This window comes from Somniosus microcephalus, chromosome 2 (genome assembly GCF_052327205.1).
Source record: "Somniosus microcephalus isolate GS21.2 chromosome 2, FLI_Smic_1.0, whole genome shotgun sequence".
Lineage (NCBI taxonomy): Eukaryota > Metazoa > Chordata > Chondrichthyes > Squaliformes > Somniosidae > Somniosus > Somniosus microcephalus.
This window is the reverse complement of record NC_140988.1, coordinates 316490488-316517334: the sequence shown is the minus strand read 5'-3', so window position 1 is coordinate 316517334 and position 26847 is coordinate 316490488. Positions and strand designations below refer to the sequence as shown.

Below are 26847 nucleotides of genomic sequence, written 5' to 3'. Positions count from 1 at the left end.
TTACCATGGTCAGGTAATCAGCCATGTTGTATTGTCTGTTTAGGGCCAAGTAGCAATTGAGTTTGCTTTGGGTTTTTGTTGTTTCTGTCCAATATGACAGATATTTTTCCTTTTGCTTAGCGACGATTGTGTTGGGTCGAATTCTTTGTGTTATGCTGTCACTGTCCTGGGGCTGGTTATTGTTAGTAGTGTTAGTAGTTACTTCACTGAGTCCCAGGACTAGTTGACTGAGGGTATTCTTCTTTATGGTCCTCTCTTGGCATTTCAGGGCTTTGTAATGATAGCATTGGGGGTTGCTCATTTCTAGGTGTTTCCAAAATTTGGTGGCTCTTTTTTGGATAGTGATTATTAATGGATATTGGCCTAGTTCTGCCCTGCATGCATTGTTTACGGTTTTCCTTTGAGTCCGGAGGATACTTTTACAGAATTCTGCATGTAGGATCTCAATTGGGTGTTTGTCCCATTTTGCAAATTCTTGTTGTGTTAGCGGTCCCCACACCTCACTGCCATAGAGTGTAATTGGTTCAATTACTGATTTAAAAATTTTGAGCCAAATGCTAATTGGGATTTCTATTTGGATTGATTTTTTAATGGCATAGAAAGCCCTTCTTGCTTTCTCTTTCAGTTCATTCACAGCCAGATGAAAATTTCCCGTAGAACTGATTTTTAAGCCCAAGTATGTGTAGTTAGTGGTTTGTTCAATTTTGGTTGTTCCTAGTGTGAAGTTTATTTTGGGTCCCTGATGTCTGGATCTTTGCTGGAACACAAGGACTTTGTTTTTTTGGGGATTTATTGTCAGGGCCCAGGTCTGGCAGAACGACTCCAGCAGATTCAGGTTCTGCTGTAGACCCTCCTTAGTTGGTGACAGCAGAACCAGGTCATCTGCATAGAGGAGGAATTTAACCTTGGATTCATATAGGGTGAGGCCGGGTGCTGTAGATTGTTCAAGTGGTTTTGCCGATTCATTTATGTAAATATTAAAGAGTGTCGGTGAGATGGGCGAGCCCTGCGTCACCCCCCCGCCCCTGTGGGAAGTATTTTGTTTGTTTGTCTCCAATTTAACTGCACATTTGTTGTTTGTATACATTGATTTAATTACATCATATGTTTTTACCCCTACCCCGCTTTCGATAAGTTTCAGGAATAACCTGTCGTGCCAGTTGGAATCGAAAGCCTTCTGGAAATCTATAAAGCATGCGTAGATTTTGCATTTGTTTTGATGAACGTGTTTGTCAATTAGGGTCTGTAGGGTGAAGATATGATCTGATGTTCTATAGTTTGGCAGGAATCCAATTTGGCTTTTACTCAAGACATTGTGCTCCTCAAGGAAGTTTATAAGTCTTTTGTTTATGATACTACAGAATACCTTCCCCAGGTTACTGTTTACACAGATGCCTCGATAGTTATTTGGGTCGACTTTGTCCCCACTTTTGTATATGGGCGTTATGAGTCCTTTGTTCCAGATATCAGGGAAGTAACCGACACTCAGAACCAAGTTGAAGAGTTTTAGGATAGCCAGTTTCATTTTATCGTCTGTGTGTTTAATCATCTCGCTTAGTATGCCGTCTGCACCGCAAGCTTTTCTTGGTCGCAGGTCCTTGAGTTTTTCAACTAGTTCTTTTTCTGTTATTATGGAGTCTAGCGGGTTTTGGTTATCTTTTATGGCCATTTCGAGCTTTTCCAGTTTTTTGTATATTTGGTGTTGCTCTGGCCTTAGGGTCTCTCTCTCTCTCTCACACCCCCCAGTCTCTCTCTCTCACAACCCCCAGTCTCTCTCTCTCTCACACCCCGGTCTCTCTCTCACAACCCCCAGTCTCTCTCTCTCACACCCCCCAGTCTCGCTCTCTCACACCCCCGTCTCGCTCTCTCACACCCCCCAGTCTCTCTCTCTCACACCCCCCAGTCTCTCTCTCCCCGTCTCTCTCTCACAGCCCCGTCTCTCTCTCTCATACCCCCCAGTCTCTCTCTCACAGCCCCCAGTCTCTCTCTCTCACCACCCCAGTCTCTCTCTCACCCCCCAGTCTCTCCCTCACCCCCCAGTCTCTCTCTCTCACACACCCCCAGTCTCTCTCTCTCTCACACCCCCAGTCTCTCTTTCTCTCACCCCCCCAGTCGCTCTCTCTCTCTCACACCCCCAGTCTCTCTTTCTCTCACCCCCCCGTCTCTCTCTCTCTCACACCCCCCAGTCTCTCTCACACCCCCCAGTCTCTCTCTCTCTCACACCCCCAGTCTCTCTCTCTCACACCCCAGTCTCTCTCTCACCCCCCAGTCTCTCTCTCTCACCCCCCAGTCTCTCTCTCACCCCCAGTCTCTCTCTCTCTCACACCCCCCAGTCTCTCTCTCTCTCTCTCACACCCCCCAGTCTCTCTCTCACACCCCCAGTCTCTCTCTCTCACACCCCCAGTCTCTCTCTCTCACACCCCCAGTCTCTCTCTCTCACACCCCCAGTCTCTCTCTCTCACACCCCCAGTCTCTCTCACACCCCCAGTCTCTCTCTCACACCCCCCCCCAGTCTCTCTCTCTCTCACACCCCCCAGTCTCTCTCTCTCACACCCCCCAGTCTCTCTCTCACACCCCCAGTCTCTCTCTCACACCCCCCAGTCTCTCTCTCACACCCCCCAGTCTCTCTCTCTCTCACACCCCCCAGTCTCTCTCTCTCTCACACCCCCCAGTCTCTCTCTCTCTCACACCCCCAGTCTCTCTCTCTCTCACACCCCCAGTCTCTCTCTCTCTCACACCCCCAGTCTCTCTCTCTCTCTCACACCCCCAGTCTCTCTCTCTACCCCCCATCTCTCTCTCATACCCCCCAGTCTCTCTCTCTCGCCCCAGTCACCCTCTCTCTCTCTCCCCCAGTCACCCTCTTTCTCTCTTCCCCGTCTCTCTCTCCTCGCCTCTCTCTCTCCTTCCTCCAGTCAGTCTCTCTCCTCCCCCCGTCTCTCTCTCCTCCCCCCCAGTCAGTCTCTCTCCTCCCCCCCAGTCTCTCTCCTCCCCCCCCAGTCTCACTCTCTCCTCCCCCGCAGTCTCTCTCTCCTCCCCCCCGTCTCTCTCTCTCCTCCCCCTCAGTCTCTCCTCCTCCCCCCAGTCTCTCTCTCTCCTCCCCCCGTCTCTCTCTCCTCCCCCCGTCTCTCTCTCCTCCCCCCAGTCTCTCTCTCTCCCCGTCTCTCACTTCCCCCAGTCTGACTCTCTCACTCCCCCCCAGTCTCTCTCTCTCCCCCAGTATCTCTCTCTCTGCCCCCCCAGCCTCTCTCTCACACCCCCCAGTCTCTCTCTCACACACCCCAGTCTCTCTCTCTCACACCCCCCAGTCTCTCTCTCTGCCCCCCCAGTCTCTCTCTCTCTCACACCCCCCAGTCTCTCTCTCACACACCCCAGTCTCTCTCTCTCTCACACCCCCATCTCTCTCTCACACCCCCGTCTCTCTCTCTCACAGCCCCGTCTCTCTCTCTCACCCCCCAGTCTCTCTCTCTCACACCCCCCAGTCTCTCTCTCTCACACCCCCCAGTCTCTCTCTCTCTCACCCCCCAGTCTCTCTCTCTCACACCCCCCTGTCTCTCTCTCTCTCACACCCCCCGGTCTCTCTCTCTCACAACCCCCAGTCTCGCTCTCTCACACCCCCGTCTCTCTCTCACCCCCCAGTCTGTCTCTCTCTCACCCCCAGTCTCTCTCTCACCCCCCGTCTCTCTCTCACCACCCAGTCAATTCAATTCAATTCAATTCAAATCGCTTTATTGGCATGATAAGTTACATCTTATGTTGCCAAAGCATCAAAATACATTTATGGTTTAGCACATAAACGCAGTTCTATTCCTACAGTGTATACACAGGTATATCCCTGAGTGTATAAATATACATTCGCATTGTTTATATATATTCTTTTCTTAGTTTACTGGTTGTCCCTCTGTTCATGGCAAGCTGTAACATAGTGTGCCGCCAGTGTTACACAGCTTCTCTCCTCTCCCAGTAGGAATGGGAGTTTTTGGTTGTCATTCAGATTTCTGAAATCAGGGCATATTTGTGAGAATTTTTGGTAGAAATTCTCCCTGATGCCCTGATATTTTCCGCAGGCTGTGAGGAAGTGCATCTCTGTCTCCACTACTCCCTGACTGCAGTGAGAGCATATCCTGTCTTCTCTTGGCAGCCTGGTCTGCCTGTGTCTGCCTTTTTCGATCGCTAGGCTATGTTCGCTAAGTCTGTACCTTGTCAAGGTTCTTCTCAGTTTGTTATCCTTTACCATGGTCAGGTAATCAGCTATGTTGTATTGTCTGTTTAGGGCCAAGTAGCAATTGAGTTTGCTTTGGGTTTTTGTTGTTTCTGCCCAATATGTCAGATATTTTTCCTTTTGCTTAGCGACGATTGTGTTGGGTCGAATTCTTTGTGTTACCCTGTCACTGTCCTGGGGCTGGTTACTGTTAGTATTGTTAGTAGTTACTTCACTGAGTCCCAGGACTAGTTGACTGAGGGTATTCTTCTTTATGGTCAGCTCTTGGCATTTCAGGGCGTCGTAGTGATAGCATTGGGGATTGCTCATTTGTAGGTGATTCCAAAATTTGGTGGCTCTTTTTTGGATAGTGATTATTAATGGATATTGGCCTAGTTCCGCCCTGCATGCATTGTTTACGGTTTTCCTTTGAGTCCGGAGGATACTTTTACAGAATTCTGCATGTAGGATCTCAATTGGGTGTTTGTCCCATTTTGCAAATTCTTGTTGAGTTAGCGGTCCCCATACCTCACTGCCATAGAGTGCAATTGGTTCAATTACTGATTTGAAAATTTTGAGCCAAATGCTAATTGGGATTTCTATTTGGATTGATTTTTTGATGGCATAGAAAGCCCTTCTTGCTTTCTCTTTCAGTTCATTCACAGCCAGTTTGAAGTTTCCCGTAGAACTGATTTTTAAGCCCAAGTATGTGTAGTTAGTGGTTTGTTCAATTTTGGTTGTTCCTACTGTGAAATTTATTTTGGGTCCCTGATGTTTGGATCTTTGCTGGAACACAAGGACTTTGGTTTTTTGGGGATTTATTGTCAGGGCCCAAGTCTGGCAGTACGACTCCAGCAGGTCCAGGTTTTGCTGTAGCCCCTCTTTAGTTGGTGACAGCAGAACCAGGTCGTCTGCATAGAGGAGGAATTTAACCTTGGATTCATATAGGGTGAGGCCGGGTGCTGTAGATTGTTCAAGTAGTTTTGCCAATCCATTTATGTAAATATTAAAGAGTGTCGGTGAGATTGGCGAGCCCTGCGTCACCCCCCGCCCCTGTGGGAAGTATTTTGTTTGTTTGTCTCCAATTTTAACTGCACATTTGTTGTTTGTATACATTGATTTAATTACATCATATGTTTTCCCTCCTACCCCGCTTTCGATAAGTTTCAGGAATAAACCGTCATGCCAGATGGAGTCGAAAGCCTTCTGGAAATCTACAAAGCATGCGTAGATTTTGCTTTTGTTATGGTGAACGTGTTTGTCAATTAGGGTCTGTAGGGTGAAGATATGATCGGATGTTCTATAGTTTGGCAGGAATCCAATTTGGCTTTTACTCAAGACATTGTGCTCCTCAAGGAAGTTTATAAGTCTTTTGTTTATGATGCTACAGAATACCTTCCCCAGGTTACTGTTTACACAGATGCCTCGATAGTTGTTTGGGTCGATTTTGTCCCCACTTTTGTATATGGGCGTTATGAGTCCTTTGTTCCAGATATCAGGGAAATAACCGACACTCAGAACCAAGTTGAAGAGTTTTAGGATAGCCAGTTTCATTTTGTTGTTTGTGTATTTAATCATCTCGTTTAGTATGCCGTCTGTCCCGCAGGCTTTTCCTGGTCGCAGGTCCTTGAGTTTTTCAAGAAGTTCTTTTTCTGCTATTATGGCGTCCAGCGGGTTTTGGTTATCTTTTATGGCCATTTCTAGCTTTTCCAGTTTTTTGCATATTTGGTGTTGCTCTGGTCTTAGTGTGTTTTTCTGGTATAATTTTTCAAAGTGGTTTACCCATGTGTCCCCATTTTGAATGGCCAAATCGTCGTGTTGTTTTTTGTGTAGTGTTTTCAAGTTTTCCCAGAAACAATTGGAATCAATGGATTCCTCCATGGAGCTGAGTGTATTCTTAATATATTGCTCTTTTTTGGTTCTGAGTGTGTTTCTGTATTGTGTTAGTGTCTGACAATAAGTAAGGCGTAGTTCCTCGTTTTCTGGATGTCTGTGTTTTTGGTTTGATATTTTTCTAAGTTTTTTCCTCATGTTATGGCAATCTCGGTCAAACCATTTTTCATAGTTTTTTGTTTTGGGTTTGTTCTTGCGAGCTTTCAAGTTTGCATTTGTTGCCAAATTATCAAAAATATTGTTTAGTTTACTAACTGCCCGGTTTACGCCTTCTTTATTGTGAGTGTATATGTTATCCAGAAAGGTGTCTAAGAGAGCTTGAGTTGATGCATTGCTAATTGTTTTCTGGTATTTTTCCGTGTCGTTTTTGGCCCATCTGTACGATTTTTTGGTGTTGTACAGTTTACTGGGTTGTGTTTCTATGTTGTTTGTTTCTTTCTTTTTGAGGAACATAGTAATTTGACTGTGATCTGACAGTGTTGTTTGTGGTTTGACTGTGAATGCTCTGAAAGAGGATGGGTCTAAGTCTGTAATCATATAGTCTACTGTGCTGCAGCCAAGAGGTGAGCAATAGGTCGAACTTCCTAGGAGGTCTCCTATGAACCTACCATTGACAATGTACAGACCCAGGTTTCGACAGAGCTGTAGTAGCTGTTTTCCGTTGGTATTTGACTGCTTGTCGCAGTTATGCCTGTATGGAAGGGAAGGGATGTCAAAGTGGTTATTCCCGAAAACGTAATTGTTTCCCTGATTATTGGTGAAGTCTGGTTCTTCGCCCGTTCTTGAATTGAGGTCCCCACAGATCAACACGTTCCCCTGGGCCTGGTATTGGATAATTTCCCCCTCCATGTTGGAGAAGGTGTCCTCTTTAAAGTACGGGGAATCGATTGGAGGGATATAAAGTGCGCAAATGTAAACATCTTGGGTGTTTGAGATAATCTCCCTCTCAAGTTTGAGCCACATATGGTTTTCGCCCTTTTTTATAAATTTGATGTAATTCTTAAGTTCTGTTTTAAACCAGATCAGTATGCCTCCGGAGTCTCTGCCTTGGGTTACACTTGGTAATTTATTGGAGGGGACCACCAGCTCAGTGTACCCTTGGGGACAGCCAGTGTGTCCTTTTCCTTTATACCAAGTTTCCTGTAAAATGATAATATCTAGGTCTTTAGTTTCATCTATGAACTCTGGGGTCCTACTTTTCACTTCTCGCAGTGAAGAGCGTAGACCTTGGATATTCCAGGTCGAAATATATAAGGATTTCATGGTAAGTTTGATCTTTTACTATGATAGGTTAAAGAGTGGTACGTGTTTGTTGTGTCTAAGTGTGGGAAAAAAAAGATCACTTCAGTTGTCTACAAAAGTTAATACAATTTGGTTACAGTTCTTTCTATTAATTAGTCCTTGATCCATAAGGCGGAAGTAGATGCTGCTGCACATCTGCTTATTGTCTCTTAATGGATTGTTTCTGTCTGAGGTATTGCGTACGTCCTGTGCATCTCTCCCTCTGTCTGGCTGGGAGCGGTCCTATTCCCCTGTGGGACAGGAGTGGTGCAGGTCTGATATTGTTGTTTTGCATGGGGATCCTCTCTGGTCTCGGTTGGTGTGTTGGTGGTCCTTGTAGTGTTCCTGATATGTACCCCGCTGATCTCTGGTGGTCGGGGGGGGGTCCTCTTGGAGTCTGGGTATGGACCCGGTTAAAAGCGACGTCCTTCAGGGCTTTAGCAAAGATCGATATTCTTTGCCTTTGGATGTGGACGTGGTCGTAAAGACATTCCTCATCGAGGGTGGGGTGTTGGGCCAGGTGTACGTTGTGGTTTGATTCGCAGTCTCTTGCTATGCTGGCATTTATCTCATGAATTGTGTTGTTGTTGAAGTCTGTTCTCGGCAATATTGTGGAAACAGTGATTCTAGTGTTTGGAAATGTACTGCTTGCCTTCCTAATCATTGCTCTGAGCGATGTTGCTACTTCTTTCTGTTGGGTCTTTAGGTCATTTGTGCCCGTGTGTATTATTATGTGTTGGGGGGGAGCCTAATCTGGCTTTGGTCAGCCATCCCATGGCTCTGTTTGTTGTTGGGCACCAGATCTTTTCTACTTTACTTCTAGGGAATAGCTTTTTCTCCCATAGAAATTTCCCATTTGAGTCTATGAGTATTACGACGTCAGCCTTGTTTGTGTTTACTGTCTGGTGGCTTTCGCTTGGACTCAGTGTGTGTGCTGGGCTGGGGTGTCTGGTGTGTGCGTACCTCTTGTGAGCGGCCCGCTTGTGGTTCCACGGTGGTGGGGGAAGATTGCGAATCAGTATGCTGGTCGGTCTGTGTGGCACCCCTTGTATTGTGTGTCTGTTGCTTTTGTTCCGTGTGGGAGTGCAGCCGTTCCGTCCGGCTCTGTCTTGTCTTATCTCTAGCCTCTGGTTGCTGGTCTAATGGTGTTATCTCTCCTCTATGGCTCTCTTCTTTTTCCTGCAGCTCTTTCACCTGATTCCTAAGTAGATTCACCTGGTTCTCAAGTAGCTTCAGCTCTCTCTTGTGTCTCTCCCTCTCCTGATTTTGATCGTCATTCATTTTGAGGAAGTCCTCTCTAAGTTTAACCATCTCTATCTCTAATTGATTAAATTTATCTTTTGGTTGTATCTGGCTGTGTGATCCCGGGGTATGTGTCTGGTCGGCCCTGGAAGGCTCACTCACTTCCTGGCTAGGCTGGTCGGCCCTGGAGGGCTCACTCACTTCCTGGCTATGCTGCTCTTCTCTTGGTGAGCTGGGAATGGTAGGGGGACTATGTGTGGCTTCCTCCCTGGTAGTTATGCTGGGGTTTGTCAGTTGTATCGTGTTGCTGTGGTTCCCCGGGGTTAGTGTCTGGTTTGAACTGTGTGGCTCGTTCACCTCCTGACCAGGCAGATTTTCTCCTGGTAAGTTGTCAATGTTGGGGGGAGTGCGGGCCACTCTGGGGCTGTTCCTTCCCCCCTTAGTTAATTTTTTCAGTGTCCTGAAGGCCGTTGCAAATTTGTCGAGGTTGCCTTGCACTAATATTGTTCCGGTATTGTACGCGTTGACCGTCGTGGTTGAACTGTCTCCTGGTGTGTTAATTTTCATTATGGACCCATTTGCGGTATTTTCTAGCTTAACATTGGTATAGTGTGATTTTATTGCTGTGATCCAAGCCACTGGCTGATCTGAGTAGAAAATGAGGTTACTTTTTGTCCCATTGTTGTAACAGTCAGCAAAAAGTGTTTCTGGTTTTTCTCTCATCTGCTCATGCTTGATCGCTTTTATAGCTTTTTTTGCAGTGTTGGGGGGAATCTGGAAGCGGGGCTGTTGTGGATCTTCTGATTCGCTCATTTTTGGTAAAGTATTGTTGATCTTAGAATAAGCTTTTCTGGGGCCCCGGGTTTGGTGTTACCCTCTCCCTGTTCGCGAACTTTCCCGGTCCCCCTCTCCGACCCCGTGGTCCCTGGGCCTCGGCTTCTGGGTTCACCCTTCTCAGGTCTGGGTCTGTGAGCCGCTGTTTCCCGGTGCCTTCGGGCTGTTCCCCTCCCCCTCAGAGGTCTCTGTGCCTCTGTCTCGGCCTGGCTCCTCGGGCCTTTCCCTGGCTTCAGTCTCCCTCCCTGGGCCCTGTACTCACAGTCTTGGTTTGCTTCTGGAAGCCTTCTGGTTGCTCCCCTTCTCCTCAGAGGTCTCTGGGCCTGGCTCCTCGGGCCTTTCCCGGGCTTTCTAGCCCAGCCGCCGCTCGGGCTGTGCCTCGTTCGCCGTTCGGGTGCTGGACTGCGGCCGTCGCTCGGGTGCTGGACTGCGGCCGTCGCTCGGGTGCTGGACTGCGGCCGTCGCTCGGGTGCTGGACTGCGGCCGCCGATCGGGCCGTGTCTCGTTCGCCGCTCGGGCTCCCTGAGTCACCTCGTTCCGGCTGCCGCTGCGTCTCCGTGCGGCCTCCCCGATTCGCCTCGTTTCCCGAAGCGGCCTCCCCGAGTCTCCTCGCTCCGGCTGCCGCTGCGTCTCTGTGCGGCCTTCGCCGAGTCACCGCGCCTCGGTTCCCGATGCGGCCGAGTCACCTCGCTTCTGCTGCTGCTGTGGCCCCGTGCGGCCGCTGTTCTTTGGTTTGTATATTTTTTTTTTCCCTTATTTCTTTTTTTTTCTTTGGATTTTTTTTCTAATTTCTTCTGGTTTTTTTTTTCCTTTGGTGGTCTTTTCCTTCCTTACTTAATCTAGACTAAACTAAACTTAAACTTAACTAAACAAACTTAACTAGAACTAAATTTAACTTTAAAACCTTTTTAAACTTGAAATGAACCTTTTTTTCCCCACTTTAAACACTAAAAACACTAAAAATTCAGCAGCCCATCTTCAGCATGTGTATTCACTCTGTCTGGCTTCTCCACCACAGTCTCTCTCTCCCCGTCTCTCTCTCTCACAGCCCCGTCTCTCTCTCTCATACCCCCCAGTCTCTCTCTCTCTCACACCCCCCTTCTCTCTCTCTCACACCCCCTTCTCTCTCTCACACCCCCTTCTCTCTCTCTCTCACACCCCCTTCTCTCTCTCTCTCACACCCACCAGTCTCTCTCTCACCCCCCAGTCTCTCTCTCTCACACCCCCCCAGTCTCTCTCTCTACCCCCCATCTCTCTCTCATACCCCCCCATCTCTCTCTCTCATGCCCCCGTCTCTCTCTCTCGCCCCGTCACCCTCTCTCTCTCTCCCCCAGTCACCCTCTTTCTCTCCTCCCCCGTCTCTCTCTCCTCGCCTCTCTCTCTCCTTCCCCCAGTCAGTCTCTCTCCTCCCCCCCGTCTCTCTCTCCTCCCCCCCAGTCAGTCTCTCTCCTCCCCCCCAGTCTCTCTCTCTCCTCCCCCCCAGTCTCTCTCTCCTCCCCCCCAGTCTCACTCTCTCCTCCCCCCCAGTCTCTCTCTCTCCTCCCCCCTAGTCCAATTCAATTCAATTCCAATTATCCAATTAAAATGCTTTATTGGCATGAAAGTTTACAGAGAACCATATTGCCAAAGCTTACATAGCAAAAAGGTACAGTTTTCCAACATTCTGTAGGTGTCAATCGATTTGACATTTGTTGGGTACATACAATATTACTTTTAAACAATATTAATTTTAAACAGTCTTTGTACTTCATTTGGTACGTTCAATATTAATTTTAAACAGTCTTAATTTTAAACAGTCCTCAGGTTGTGACATGTTGTTACATATTTGGCCCCAAGGTATGGTCTGTCTCCTTCTCCTAGGACTAATCTCAATTTTGACAGATCATCCAATTCCTTGAAATCTGGGGTTGTTTGGCTTAGCTTGTTGAATAATATGTTTCTTGATGTGTTGAATTTTTCGCATTTTAGGAGGAAATGCATTTCTGTTTCAACCTCGCCAGCCAGACATTGATCGCATATTCTATTCTCTCTAGGCTGCCAGGATTTCTTGTATCTGCCTTTTTCAATTTCCAGTTGGTGGTCGCTTAGTCTGTACCTGGTGAGGGTCTGTCTCTGTTTTGTGTCTCTGATGGTCGTGAGGTAGTCTGCCAGTTTATATTCTCTTTTTAGGGCCCGGTAACATTCTAATCTGCTTTGGCTTTCGGTTATTTTGTTCCAATGTTCCAGGTAGGTTTCTTTGCATTTTTTAATGATTTGGTTCACTCGGATTGGTGTTTGGACGGCTGTGTTGGTCTGGGGCTGGTCAGGGTCCGGCTGAGTACTTAGTTTCCGTAGCAGCTGACTCAGGGGACTCTTTTCTGGGTTTAGCTCTTGGGTCTGAAAGGCTTTGAAATGAAGGGTGTCTGGGGAGCTAGATTTGAGGTGATTTAGGAAGTTTAGTGCTCGTTTTTGGATGTTTATTATCAGTGGGTATCTGCCTAGTTCGGCTCTGCATGCATTTGTTGGCGTTTTTCTTTGGGTGCGAAGGATGCTTCGGCAGAATTCTGCATGTAGGGCTTCTATTGTATGTTTTTCCCATTTAGTGTAGCTTTGGTGATTTAGCGGGCCCCATACTTCACTACCGTACAGTGCAATGGGCAGGATTATGCTGTCAAATATTTTGAGCCAGATTTTGATTGGGATTTGGATGTTGTAGAATTTTCTTTTTATTGCATATAGGGCTCTTCGGGCTTTTTCTTTTAGTGCATTCACTGCTATGCTGAAGCTCCCTGATGCTGTAATAGTTAGACCAAGGTAGGTGTAGCTCATAGTGTGTCCTATAGTGATATCACTGAGGGTAAACTGGTATTTGTTTTCCTGACATCTGGGCCTTTTTTGAAAAATCATGATGTTGGTTTTCTTTAGATTTACTGTTAGAGCCCAATTTTGGCAGTATTTGTCGAGTAGGTCTAGTTGTTGCTGTAATCCCTGTTCTGTGGGAGACAGCAGAACCAGGTCGTCCGCATAGAACAGGGATTTCACTTCTCCATCCAGGAGACGGAGACCTGGTGACTCGCTTTGCTCCAGCATGTCTGCTAATTCATTTATGTATATGTTGAACAGGGTCGGGCTCAAATTGCAGCCCTGCCGGACGCCTCTTCTCTGGGTGAAGAAATCGGTGCGTTTGTCTCCAATTTTGACCCCGCATTTGTTTTTCAGATACATTGATTTAATAAGGTCATAGACTTTGCCCCCTATTCCACATTGAAGAAGTTTATAATAGAGCCCTTCGTGCCATATAGAGTCAAAGGCTTTCTTGAAGTCGATGAAACAGGCGAATATTTTCCCATTTTTTGTTTGGTGTATATGTTTTTCAATGAGGGTGTGAAGGGTATAGATATGGTCGGCGGTGCGGTGTTTTGGAAGAAAGCCTATTTGGTTTTTTCTGAGGATATTATGTTTGTTAAGAAAATCAAGTAATCTACTATTTAGAATACTGCAGAATAACTTCCCTAGACAACTGTTGACACAGATGCCGCAGTAGTTATTTGGGTCTGATTTGTTTCCGCTTTTATATATGGGGGAGATTAGTCCTTGGCACCAGATATCGGGAAAACAGCCTGAACGTAATATGATGTTGAATAATTTGAGTACCGCACCCTGCATCTCCATATTGCTGAACTTGAGCATTTCATTTTTGATGTTGTCTGGGCCACAGGCTTTCTTTAGGTGGAGAGATTTTGTTTTTGTGGCCATTTCTTTCCATGTGATTGGGGAGTCTAGAGGGTTTTGGTTGTCTTTGATTGTTGCTTCTAATGTGTGGAGTTTTTCTGTGACCTGATGTTGACTTGGGTTTGTTTCGTTTATTGGGATGTCTTTGTAGAGGTTTTCAAAATGTGTTCTCCAGATGTCGCCATCTTGGATTGGTAATGCTTGCAATTGTGTTGTACTCAGGTTATTACACATTTCCCAGAATTGTTTTGGGTTGGTGGAGTTTTCAATTTCTTCTAGTATTTTGTGGGTATAGTTTTGTGTTTTGTTCCTAATGGTGTGTTTATATCTTTTGAGGGTTTCATTGTATCTAGTACGTAGGTCCGGATTGTTTGGTTGGCGATGCTTTTGGTTTGATATTTTTCTCAGGTCTTTTCTGGCATTTTTGCATTCGTGGTCAAACCATTTCTTATTTTTATTTTGTCTTTTGTGACTCTTCCTCTTCTGTTTCACGAGGTCGGCTTTTACAGCTGCCTCATGAAAGATCATATTTATATCCTCTATGGCCATGTTTACCCCATCTCTGGTGATCTCATATAGATTTTCTTTAAATTTTGAAATTTTACTTGTGAGATCAGGTGAATTTAGTGCTGTGATGAATTTATCTCCACTGTCTGGGGCCCATCTGTATGTCTGGTTTATTTTATGTAGCTTACTGTCTCTCTCTCTCTCTCTCCTCCCCCCCCAGTCTCTCTCTCTCCTCCCCCCCGTCTCTCTCTCTCCTCCCCCCCAGTCTCTCTCTCCCCTCCCCCCCAGTCTCTCTCTCTCCTCCCCCCCCAGTCTCTCTCTCTCCTCCCCCCCGTCTCTCTCTCTCCTCCCCCCCAGTCTCTCTCTCCTCCCCCCCCAGTCTGTCTCTCTCCTCCCCCCCCAGTCTCTCTCTCTCCTCCCCCCCCAGTCTCTCTCTCTCTCCTCGTCTCTCTCTCCTCCTCCCCCCCAGTCTCTCTCTCTCTCTCCTCCCCGTCTCTCACTCTCTCACTCCCCCCAGTCTCTGACTCTCACTCCCCCCCCAGTCTCTCTCTCTTCTCCCCAGTCTCTCTCTCTCCCCCAGTATCTCTCTCTCTCCCCCAGTATCTCTCTCTCTGCCCCCCCAGTCTCTCTCTCTCTGCCCCCCCAGTCTCTCTCTCTCTCACACCCCCCAGTCTCTCTCTCTCTCACCCCCCCCAGTCTCTCTCTCACCCCCCAGTCTCTCTCACACCCCCCAGTCTCTCTCACACCCCCCAGTCTTTCTCTCTCACAGCCCCCAGTCTCTCTCTCTCACAGCCCCCAGTCTCTCTCTCTCACAGCCCCCAGTCTCTCTCTCTCACAGCCCCCAGTCTCTCTCTCACACCCCAGTCTCTCTCTCTCTCTCTCACAACCCCGTCTCTCTCTCACCCCGTCTCTCTCTCTCTCACACCCCATCTCTCTCTCTCTCTCACACCCCATCTCTCTCTCTCTCTCACACCCCCATCTCTCTCTCTCTCACACCCCCATCTCTCTCTCGCTCACACCCCCATCTCGCTCTCTCTCACACCCCCATCTCTCTCTCTCTCACACCCCCCATCTCTCTCTCTCTCACACCCCATCTCTCTCTCTCTCACACCCCCATCTCTCTCTCTCTCTCTCACACCCCCATCTCTCTCTCTCTCTCTCACCCCCCCCAGTCTCTCTCTCACCCCCCCCAGTCTCTCTCTCTCACACCCGTCTCTCTCTCTCTCTCACACCCCCCCCAGTCTCTCTCTCTCTCACACCCCCCAGTCAAAATTCAAATTCAAATTCAAATGCTTTATTGGCATGAAAGTTTACAGGGAACCATATTGCCAAAGCTTACAAAACAAAAAGTACAGGTTTCCAACATTTTGTAGGTGTCAAACAATTTTGACCTTCGCTGGGTACAGACAGTATTAATTTAAACAGTCGTTGACCCTCGTTGGGTACATTCAGTATTAATTTAAACAGTCGTTGGGTCTCTCACACCCCGTCTCTCTCTCTCTCTCACACCCCCATCTCTCTCTCTCTCCTCCCCATCTCTCTCCTCCCCCGTCTCTCTCTCTCCCCTCCCCATCTCTCTCCTCCCCCGTCTCTCTCTCTCCCCTCCCCATCTCTCTCCTCCCCCGTCTCTCTCTCTCTCTCCTCCCCCGTCTCTCTCTCTCTCTCTTCCCCGTCTCTCTCTCGCTCTCCTCCCCGTCTCTCTCTCGCTCTCCTCCCCCGTCTCTCTCTCGCTCTCCTCCCCCGTCTCTCTCTCTCTCTCCTCCCCCGTCTCTCTCTCTCCTCCCCCGTCTCTCTCTCTCCTCCCCCGTCTCTCTCTCTCTCTCCCCTCCGTCTCTCTCTCTCTCTCTCTCCCCGTCTCTCTCTCTCTCTCTCCTCCCACGTCTCTCTCTCCTCCCCCGTCTCTCTCTCCTCCCACGTCTCTCTCTCCTCCCACGTCTCTCTCTCTCTCTCTCCTCCCCCGTCCGTCTCTCTCTCTCTCTCCTCCCACGTCTCTCTCTCCTCCCCCGTCCGTCTCTCTCTCTCTCGCTCTCTCCCCTCCCCCGTCCGTCTCGCTCGCTCGCTCTCTCCCCTCCCCCGTCCGTCTCGCTCGCGCTCTCCCCTCCCCCGTCCGTCTCGCTCGCGTCGCTCTCTCCCCTCCCCCGTCCGTCTCGCTCGCTCTCTCCCCTCCCCCGTCCGTCTCGCTCGCTCTCTCCCCTCCCCCGTCCGTCTCGCTCGCTCTCTCCCCTCCCCGTCCGTCTCGCTCGCTCTCTCCCCTCCCCCGTCCGTCTCGCTCGCTCTCCCCTCCCCCGTCCGTCTCGCTCGCTCGCTCTCCCCCTCCCCCGTCCGTCTCGCTCGCTCGCTCTCCCCTCCCCCGTCCGTCTCGCTCGCTCGCTCTCCCCTCCCCCGTCCGTCTCGCTCGCTCTCCCCTCCCCCGTCCGTCTCGCTCGCTCGCTCTCCCCTCCCCCGTCCGTCTCGCTCGCTCTCTCTCCCCTCCCCCGTCCGTCTCGCTCGCTCTCTCTCCCCTCCCCCGTCCGGCTCGCTCGCTCTCTCTCCCCTCCCCCGTCCGGCTCGCTCGCTCTCTCTCCCCTCCCCCGTCCGGCTCGCTCGCTCTCCCCTCCCCCGTCCGTCTCGCTCGCTCGCTCTCTCCCCTCCCCCGTCCGTCTCGCTCGCTCGCTCTCTCCCCTCCCCCGTCCGTCTCGCTCGCTCTCTCCCCTCCCCCGTCCGTCTCGCTCGCTCGCTCTCTCCCCTCCCCCGTCCGTCTCGCTCGCTCTCTCCCCTCCCCCGTCCGTCTCGCTCGCTCGCTCTCTCCCCTCCCCCGTCCGTCTCGCTCGCTCGCTCTCTCCCCTCCCCCGTCCGTCTCGCTCGCTCTCTCCCCTCCCCCGTCCGTCTCGCTCGCTCGCTCTCTCCCCCTCCCCCGTCCGTCTCGCTCGCTCTCTCCCCTCCCCCGTCCGTCTCGCTCGCTCTCTCCCCTCCCCCGTCCGTCTCGCTCGCTCGCTCTCTCCCCTCCCCCGTCCGTCTCGCTCGCTCGCTCTCTCCCCTCCCCCGTCCGTCTCGCTCGCTCGCTCTCTCCCCCTCCCCCGTCCGTCTCGCTCGCTCGCTCTCTCCCCTCCCCCGTCCGTCTCGCTCGCTCGCTCTCTCCCCTCCCCCGTCCGTCTCGCTCGCTCGCTCTCTCCCCTCCCCCGTCCGTCTCGCTCGCTCTCTCCCCTCCCCCGTCCGTCTCGCTCGCTCTCTCTCCCTCCCCCGTCCGTCTCGCTCGCTCTCTCTCCCCCGTCCGTCTCGCTCGCTCTCTCTCCCCCGTCCGTCTCGTTCGCTCTCTCTCCCCTCCCCCGTCCGTCTCGCTCGCTCTCTCTCCCCTCCCCCGTCCGTCTCGCTCGCTCTCTCTCCCCTCCCCCGTCCGTCTCGCTCGCGCTCTCTCCCCTCCCCCGTCCGTCTCGCTCGCTCTCTCTCCCCTCCCCCGTCCGTCTCGCTCGCTCTCTCTCCCCTCCCCCGTCCGTCTCGCTCGCTCTCTCTCCCCTCCCCCGTCCGTCTCGTTCGCTCTCTCCCCTCCCCCGTCCGTCTCGCTCGCTCTCTCCCCTCCCCCGTCCGTCTCGCTCGCTCTCTCCCCTCCCCCGTCCGTCTCGCTCGCTCTCTCCCCTCCCCCGTCCGTCTCGCTCGCTCTCTCTCCTCCCCCGTCCGTCTCGCTCGCTCTCTCTCCTCCCCCAGTCTCTCTCTTTCTCGCCCCCAGTCTCTCTCTCTCTCTCTCTTCCCCCCAGTCGCTCTCCCTCTCTTCCCCCCAGTCGCTCTCTCTCTCTCTTCCCCCCAGTCGCTCTCTCTCTCTCTTCCCCCCAGTCGCTCTCTCTCTCTCTTCCTCCCAGTCGCTCTCTCTCTCTCTTCCCCCCAGTCGCTCTCTCCCTTCCCCCCATTCGCTCGCTCCCTTCCCCCCAGTCGCTCGCTCCCTTCCCCCAGTCGCTCTCTCCCTTCCCCCCAGTCGCTCTCTCCCTTCCCCCCAGTCGCTCTCTCCCTTCCCCCCAGTCGCTCTCTCCCTTCCCCCCAGTCGCTCTCGTCCCTTCCCCCGTCGCTCTCTCCCTTCCCCCCAGTCGCTCTCATCCCTTCCCCCCAGTCGCTCTCTCCCTTCCCCCCAGTCGCTCTCTCCCTTCCCCCCAGTCGCTCTCTCCCTTCCCCCCAGTCGCTCTCTCCCTTCCCCCCAGTCGCTCTCTCCCTTCCCCCCAGTCGCTCTCTCCCTTCCCCCCCAGTCGCTCTCTCCCTTCCCCCAGTCGCTCTCTCCCTTCCCCCCAGTCGCTCTCTCCCTTCCCCCCAGTCGCTCTCTCCCTTCCCCCCAGTCGCTCTCTCCCTTCCCCCCAGTCGCTCTCTCGCTTCCCCCCAGTCTCTCTCTCTCTTCCAACAACAACATGCCCTCAAAAAACCCTCGGCACTGCCGGGCACTCCAGCTAGTATACTTATAAAACACCTTGGGATTTTCCTTTATTTTGCCCGCCAGTGTTTTTTCACGCCTCCTCTTCGCTCTCCTAATTTCTTTTTTAAGTACCCCCCTGCACTTTCTATACTCCTATAGGGCTTCCACTTTGTATTTGCCAAAAGCTTCCCTTTTTTCCTAATCCATTCTTGTATATCCCTTGACATCCAGGGTTCCCTGGGTTTGTTGGTCCCACCTTTGACCGTTACGGGAACATGTTGGCGTTGTACTCTCTATTTCCTTTCTGAAAGATTCCCAGTGCTCCGATGTGGATTTTCCTACAAGTAGCTGATCCCAGTCCACTTTGGCCAGATCCTGCCTTATATTAAAATCGGCCTTCCCCACAATTTAGAACCTTTGGGCTCGATTTTCATTGGGCCGTTGAGGCGGGATTGGAGGCATGTGGGGGGTTAAAATCGTGAAATCAGGGGGCACGAACCCATCCCGCTCCCAACTCGCCCGTTTCAAAGGAGGCGGATACCCGACCTGTGCTGGGACCCGCCTCCCCGAGGCGGGATGGGGATTAGTGCCAATTAACTGCCTGTTAACAGGTAGTTAACAGGCAGTTTTTAGCCTAATCTCTATTTTTATCCCTGAAGTGTGGAATTCCCGACGGCTCCAAACCACGCCAAGTTAGCGAGGCGAACTGTCGGGCTGAAGGGCTTGGAGGGTTCGAGATGTCCGGTGTTCAGGTGAGTGATGTGTGCATGAGTGCAAAGGTAAGTGTGTTTGGTGTGTGTAAAGTGTTTAAATAAGTTTTACTTACCTTTACAGCCTTCCTTCCTTCAGGTCTCGGGAGTCCCTCATCTCTACGGCACAGAAAGCAGAATGGCCGCGAGCTGTCAAAAGTTGCAGCATTCAGCTTTTTGTTCTGGAGAGATCTCTGATATTTCATCTGACAAAAGTTCTTGATAGATGAAATGTCAATCTGTGACGTCACCTGTTGCCGGGTGGCCCTTAATTGGCCTGCTGAGACCACTGGGCGAGCTCAACAAGGTCAATCAAGTGAAAATCGCGTGGGTTGGCCACAACTTGATGGAAGCGGAACTACAACCCCAAAAGTTGTAGTCCCGCCTCCAGTATCAAAATCCAGCCCTTAATTTCCAGTCCATCTTTGTCCTTTTCCATGACTACCTAAATCTCACCGAATTATGGTCACTGTCACCAAAATGCTCTCCTACTGACACTTCTACCACTTGCTCGGCTACATTCCCTAGAATTAGGTCCAGTACCGCCCCTTCTCTTGTAGGACTTTCTACATGCTGGCTTAAAAAGCTCTCCTGGATGCACTTTAAGAATTCCGCATCCTCTAAGCCTGACTATCCTAGTTAATATTGGGGAAGTTGAAATCCCCTACTATTATAACCCTATTATTTCTACACTTCTCTGAGATTTGCCTACATATCTGTTCCTCTATCTCCCCCTGACTGTTTGGGGGCCGATAGTACACTCCCAGCAAAATGCTTGCCCCCTTTTTGTTTTTTTTAAGTTCTACCCATATGGCCTCATTAGAGGAACCTGCTAAGATATCATCCCTCCTTACAGCAATAATTGACTCCTTGATTAATAATGCGACACCCCCTCCTCTTTTACACCCCCCTCTGTCTCGCTTGAAGATTCTATTGAGCTGCCAGTCCTGCCCCTCCCTCAACCATGTCTCTGTGATAGTAACAATATCACACTCCCATGTGTTCATCAACACCTTCAATTCATCTGCCTTATTCGCAAGACTCCTTGCATTAAAATAAATGCCATCCAGCCTTGTCATACTCCCTTGTGCCGTTACATATTTGCTCTGCCTTCCAGGCTGACTTGTTTTTTCCTCTATATTTGGCTGTGCATCACCCCCTACTATAGCTCCACTCTGTATCCCATCCCCCTGCCAAGTTAGTTTAAACCCCCCCCCCCCCCGCCCAACAATACTAGCAAACCTCCCCGCAAGGATGTTGGTCCCATTCCGGTTCAGGTGCAACCCGTCCAACTTGTACAGGTCCCACCTTCCCCAGAAGAAGACCCAGTGATCCAGGAAACTAAAGCCCTCCTTCCTGCACCAACTCTTTAGCCACGCATTCATCTGCTCTATCCTCCTATTCTTATACTCACTAACACGTGGCACCGGGAGTAATCCAGAGATTACAACCTTTGAGGTCCTGCTTTCTAACCTGCTACCTAGCTCCCTAAATTCTTGTTGCAGGACCTCATCCCTCTTTCTACCTATGTCGTTGGTACCACTGTTCGCCCTCTCCCTTCAGAATGCCCTGCAGCCGTTCAGTGACATCCTTGACCCTGGCACTAGGGAGGCAACATACCATCCTGGAGTCACGTCTGTGGCCACAGAAATGTCTATCTGTTCCCCTTATAATAGAATCCCCTATCACTATTGCTCTCCCACTCTTTTTCCTCTCCTCCTGTGCAGTTGAGCCACTCATAGTGCCATGGACTTGGCTCTTGCTGCATTCCCGAGAAACCATCTCCCCCAGCAGTATCCAAAATGGAAAATCTGTCAGAGAGGGAGGTGGACCCAGGGGACTCCTGCACTACCTTCCTAGTTCTTTTACTCTGTCTGGCAGTCACCCATTCCCTGTCTGCCTGTGCACTCTTTACCTGCGGTGTGACCACCTCGTTAAACGTGCTGTCCACGAAGATCTCAGCTTCGCGGACGCTCCACAGTGACTCCAGCCGCAGCTCCAGAACGTGGATTTCGAGTAGCTGCAGCTGGAGACACTTCCTGCACATGTGTTCGCCCTGGACACTGAAAGTGTCCCCGACTCCCCACATAGCACAGGAGGAGCACTCCATGCTGCCGAGCTGCCCTGCCATGTCCTACCCTTAATTTACTCCCTTTAAATTAATGAATATTAAATACACTAGGGACCTTACTTCCCTTTAAAAACTACTTACTCTAAACTAGAGACCTTACTTTTACTTCAACGACTGGACTGTAGAAATACTCACCAGGTCCTACTTACCAATCAGCTCCTTCCCTGGTTGTTGGGTAATGCCAATGGGATGCTGCGCGCATGTACAGAAGGCCACAGGAATGGCGGTGTGGATAATTACAGTTCACATTCAGCACCTCAGGGTCAGGCCTGTAGCGGGCTCCCGGGCACAGGCGCCAAAATGGGTCCAGCGTGGAAGCGCCGAAGCCCGCTCCTGCGGGCCTAAAGAACGAGCCTGTGGGACGCGAGAGCTCCAGCGGGACTGTGCAGCCTGCAACACCTGGTATGCGGCAGCCTCGAGGGAACTGCGCGGGTGCGCAGTAGAGCAGCTTAGGGGGAACAGTGGTCTCAGGATAAGGTGTTTAGGACTGAGATGAGGAGGAATTTCTTCACTCAGAGGATTGTGAATCTTTGGAATTCTCTACCCCAAAGGGCTGGGGATGCTGAGTCACTGAGTATGTTCAAGGCTAAGATAGATAGATTTTTAGACTCTAGGGGAATCAAGGGATTTGAGAACCGGGCGGGAAAGTGGAGTTGATGTCGAAGTTCAGCCATGATCTTATTAAATAACGGTGCAGGCTCGAGGAGCTGTATGGCCTACTCCTGCTCCTAATTCTTATGTTCTTATTTTGAGTATATGGACTTTTCTTCAAAAACAGACAATGCTGGAAACACAGCAAGTCAGTCAAAAGCTGTAGAGAGAACAGACTACAGTGTTTTACTTTTCACTTGGCTACAGTACTGGTTTTATAATTAACTTTTAAAAACAGTACTTTCCAGTATGATAATGCATGACAAATTATTACTGATGAGCTATTTAATTCACTCATTGGCCTGATTAGTTCATGACAGGCATTTATAGAAATAAATTAGAAGAAAAGGAACCGCCAATGTTGGAAATCAAACATAAGTGAAAATGCTGGAAGTACAAAATAGATCAGTCAACTAAGTTTTGATGAAGGTTTAAAGGTTGAAGCATTTGTTGATCTTTTCAAAGATGCAGGTGAATGACCCTATGGGCTGAATATTCCGTGGTGCAAGCGGGTCGGGTGGGAAATTTTAATTTTGACAGCGGGGCGGGAACCCGCTGTCAACTCGCTCCCACGTGCCTTTCCCACAGGCGCATGCGTCAGTGAGGAGCTTACCAACCCAACCTGCAGCGGCGGGGTACCCAATTGAAGTCAGTATGAGGTACTTTACAGACACTTGAGAGCCTTCCCCCCCTCCCCCCCCACTCTACTTTTTAAATTTCCCTGCATGGCCATGGGATTCACACAGCTCGGGAACGACGTTGGTCAACCTGAGGCGGGAGTTCCGTGGCCATTGCTCCAGCTGATTATTTGACAGCATGAAAAACAAACCAAAATAAAAACATGTTGATTACATCAGCTGACAGATTGATGGAGATTCTGTTCTACTGGAAAAGCCACTGGTAAATGTTAATTTTTCACTGGCCATTCTCGGCTGTTGCCTTCCAACAGAACAGTAATTGTATTGAATTGATCTGCACTATAAAAAATGACATATACTATTTAAATACATTTTTGTGTTGTTTCTGGTCAGGTTTTTCCTCACAGTATACGGTGATTGTCCAGTTACACATTAAATCAAGTCATCAACCATAACAATTTCATTCTCATCCCTCATTCCACTGGTTCAATTTGCTTTCAGTCCCTGAATATGACTAATTTAGTTTTTCAGTCTGAAACTTTAGGGCGAATTTCTGCAGAGGTTCTCTCACTTGTCCATTGTTAACCTCAACGGAAGAGCTGCAGAAATTGCAGAAACACATTGTAAGCACCACTTACACTGTTTGTCATGGATTCTGCAGCTCTTCCGCTGAACTTGCATAAGATTGTAAATCCACCCCTTTATATTTAATAAAATTAAGCAGATTTTAAATGTATTACCTATTTACACACACACACATATTTTATTTGTAAATAAAAATCTATAGATTTGTGACTAAAGCACCAATAACTTCCCAATTAATGTACTTTTTTAATTATGTTCTTGATTATATTTGTAGATGGAGTCATATTACTTAATAATTTTATTTAAATATTTGTCATTCATATAACTTTTATTGTATTTGTGTACAGTAAAGATTCAACACCCACAAAGTTAGATTAAACTTAAAATTTAATGTGGCCAGGGTCCCTTTAAGGATCCCGGCTTAAAACGCGTCATGAGTGATGTCACCAGACCGGCTCCATCTAATTGGGCCGGGTAACGCACTGGGCGGGCTTAATAGGCCCCCATTAAGGTAAGTTCATTTTGTACAGCGGGATGGAGCCCACAGCGGGGTTGGGACCCGCCACGGACACCAGCCTTGCCAAGGTAAGGAAAATTCCGGCCTATGTGTTATTTTCAGCATTTGCTGTTTTTACATCATTTATGAGAATATACTTTAAATTGCATTTAAAATTTGCAGAGTTTGCCAGCCATAGTATACATTTTTTAAATATACACATACATAGGTATCCAAGAATGCACCAGTGAGATTTGTTTGTATCTTACCTTTACGGAAAGGTTCAATGAGAACATCAGATCGATGACAAAGTTGCTTCAACACTTGTACTCCCTCTGGTTTCTTTAGATTCAAGGCCACTGAGCGTTTGCCTCGTGCCAACACGTCAGTAGTTGTAGCTGTCCTTGTTCGATCTATGCGTACAACCTTGGCACCAAAATCAGCCAGAATCATTCCACACAAGGGGCCAGGTGCCAGACCAGCAAGTTCAATTACCTGGATTCCTGCTAGAGCCATTTTGTTTCAGCTGTGAAAGAAAAACAGTTCTTTGTTAATTAAACAATAATTGTAGGAAAATCTAGCTTTTAGATATAACAGCAACTTGTTTCCCGCCCATTTTATCTCATTATAAATGTTTTCTTCCATTTCCCGCCCAGCAGCCAGGCACATTGACAAGCTGGCGGGAAAACCAGCGGCAGGAGACTGTAGTTGGGGACACTTTACATTCTGGTATTATTTGGGTCTGGCTTTTCCTTTCTATGCTATTTTTTAATATACACTATTATACCCCCCAAGGCATTGCACATGGGTAGTCAAGACCAATTTGATTTTCACAGGTCAAATAGGATTAGAGGGCGGGCATAATGGAACCAATGTGGAGAAGCAGGGAAGGGGAGGGGGGGCAGGTGAGGAAGGGGAGGCAAATCGGAGGGGAATGGAAAGGCAAGGAAGGGGCCTTGCTCATCCGGGTGAAAAGAGGGAGGGAAAGGGCTCCACCGCTCAATGAATCAGTGCTGTTTGCTCGGCCTTGCTACTTCTGTCCATTTACAATAGTTATGGATATCTAAGGATAAGGGGTAAGCCATTTAGGACTGAGATGAGGAGGAATTTCTTCACCCAGAGTGGTGAACCTGTGGAATTCTCTACCACAGAAGGCAGTTGAGGCCAATTCATTAAATATATTCAAGAAGGAGTTAGATATATTTCTTAAGGCTAAAGGGATCAAGGGATATGGGGAGAAGGCAGGGACAGGGTACTGAGTTTGGCTGATCAGCCATGATCTCGTTAAATGGCGGAACAGGCTCGAGGGGCCGAATGGCCTACTCCTGCTTCTATCTTCTATGTTTCCATGTGGCTTTCAATGGATGCCATTCCTCTGACATTCTGTTTCTTCCCCTATTTCTCGCCGTTTCCTACCTGCTTCCGCCACTATTTTTTTTTTCTCCGTAGAACATATTCTTTTCGGCATAAACAAGCTCACTTCCCAGTAAAGATTAAGTAATTAGCGATGCTTCCTCCATTGGACACTATTTGAGTTACATTCTAAAGAGACCTTATTTTGAGGCACAGGTTGTTAATGATTGCCCACTACAGTCAGCAGTTCATTCTCGAATTAAAGTCCACTGGCCCTGTAGTAAGTAATTTATTTAGAGTTGCATCCTGATGCAATATATTAGCAAGGGAAGCCAAGTGTCCTGGAACTGGACCATAAATGGTATTTGGCAATGTTTTGAGGTCAGTGTCCACTTTTCTGCATTTGGTTCTGCCCCTTAGTGTTGTTCCCGTCTCCCACCCGATTTTGGTGCTGTTCCAGGGATTGGAATTCTGCTGTGGGCAGGAATTTGCATAATCACTTTGCGAGATGAGAAATTCCCATTCACAGTGGAGTCCCATCCCCAAAACAGCATTGTGTTGTGGAGCTGGGAGTGGCAACATGAACTGTGTGCTGTGATGGGGGAGAAAGAGTGCTAATGTAATACCTGTATAAAAATCAGCACCAAAACACAAAAAATAGCTTGCAATTTCTCCACATAAAATTGGGGAAAAAAATCACCTCAATTTTTGCCACAGTCATCCACTATACAAAAAAAGTGAAATGTTGAATTTGTCATACTTTGAGATGTAGGTATACCCATTATTCCACTGCACTTTCACTGGAGTAGAACCAGTTACTGGAAAATATACTTCTTTGTTCATGTGAATATCACCAGACATCAGCTAGAATTGGCCATAATTTGCATGGCAAGCTATCTAATGGCATCTGCCTTTAGTTAGACTTGCCCGTGCACATTTAGGCCTAGAAATTGGGTTGGGGCGCCAAAGTGGCGCAAAAGTCGGCGGAGCGCAGGATTTAGCGCAGCGATCGGAGTGATACCGATCGCCAGATATTCAGTTTCATTGCCCCTCGAGGGACATGGGGCGAGGCTCGAGGCGCTCCACGTCCCTCTTAGGGCGCTGAAACTGAATATCGCTGCGGCACGGCACGCTGCGGTACTGCAGGCCATCCTCCCACTGTTAAGGGGGAGGTGCCTGCAACAGCGCGAGCCCCGATCGCGAGTGCCGGCAAATGAGCCCGGCACCAAGGAGAAGTGCCGGGCTCTCGGGAAACAGCCGGCAATGCTGCGGGGGGGGTGGTTAGGAGGCCGGGGACGGAGGTGCTGGCAGGCGGCCGCCGGAAAAGCGGCCGCACCGCACCTCCACCTTAACTTGCGCCACTGCCGGCACAGTAAGGCCCCATGAACCGGGCGCGGGTAGCGAGCGGCGCAACTGCGGCGTTCGCTACCAAATATCGCGAACGGCGCACGAATGGGGCGCTGCGCACACCGATGACGTCATCGGTGGCGGCGCAGCGCAAATGCCTAACGCCACCATTAGCGCCCCTACTGAATATCGCCGGAGACGCAGCCAGTGGCGCTACAGCCACTGACTGCCTCTTTAGGCGCTAACAGGTGGCGCTACTCACCCAATTTCTCCCCCTTAGGTTTTTACATTTTTTGCGCCGCAAGTTGCTGAAAGTGCGAGCTGATAACGTCGCAGCGAGGGAAACCGGGCACCTGGGACCCAAGTGAACAAGGCAAGCAACTGTGTATCTCATTAAACAATCAGAATGAAGGGTTGTGAAATAAATAGCACAAGGACTGAGAAGGAAGTGTAAATTAGGATTAGGTGAATTCAATGTCAAATCAGGTACAGAAAGAGAAATAAAGAGAGAAAGAAAGATTGGATTAAAAGAGAGAGAAAAGAGACAGAAAGGAAAAGTAAAAAAAATTGTAATTTAAAATTTGACATTTTCACAGAAATCACAGAAACCCCACAGTGCAGATAGAGGCCATTTCGGCCCATCGAGCCTGCACCGACACATATCCCACCCGATCCCCGTAACCCCACGTATTTAATCCCCCTAACACTAAGGGTCAATTTATCATAGCCAATCATCCTAACCCGCACATCTTTGGACTGTGGGAGGAAACCGGAACACCCGGAGGAAACCCACGCAAACACGGGGAGAATGTGCAAACTCCACACAGACAGTCACCCGAGGCCGGATTCGAACCCGGGT

General features: G+C 49.5%; 1 protein-coding gene across 1 annotated transcript in view; it reads right to left on the bottom strand.

Annotated features, from left to right (window-relative positions):
* The window catches only part of amacr (alpha-methylacyl-CoA racemase), a 116664-nt gene that overhangs the window by 77760 nt on the left and 12057 nt on the right, over positions 1 to 26847 (bottom strand). The window contains exon 2 of the mRNA XM_085974194.1: positions 23558 to 23814. Within this exon, the coding sequence (XP_085830320.1) occupies positions 23558 to 23804 (247 nt within the window). The 5' untranslated portion in view covers positions 23805 to 23814. The remainder of the gene's footprint in view (positions 1 to 23557; positions 23815 to 26847) is intronic.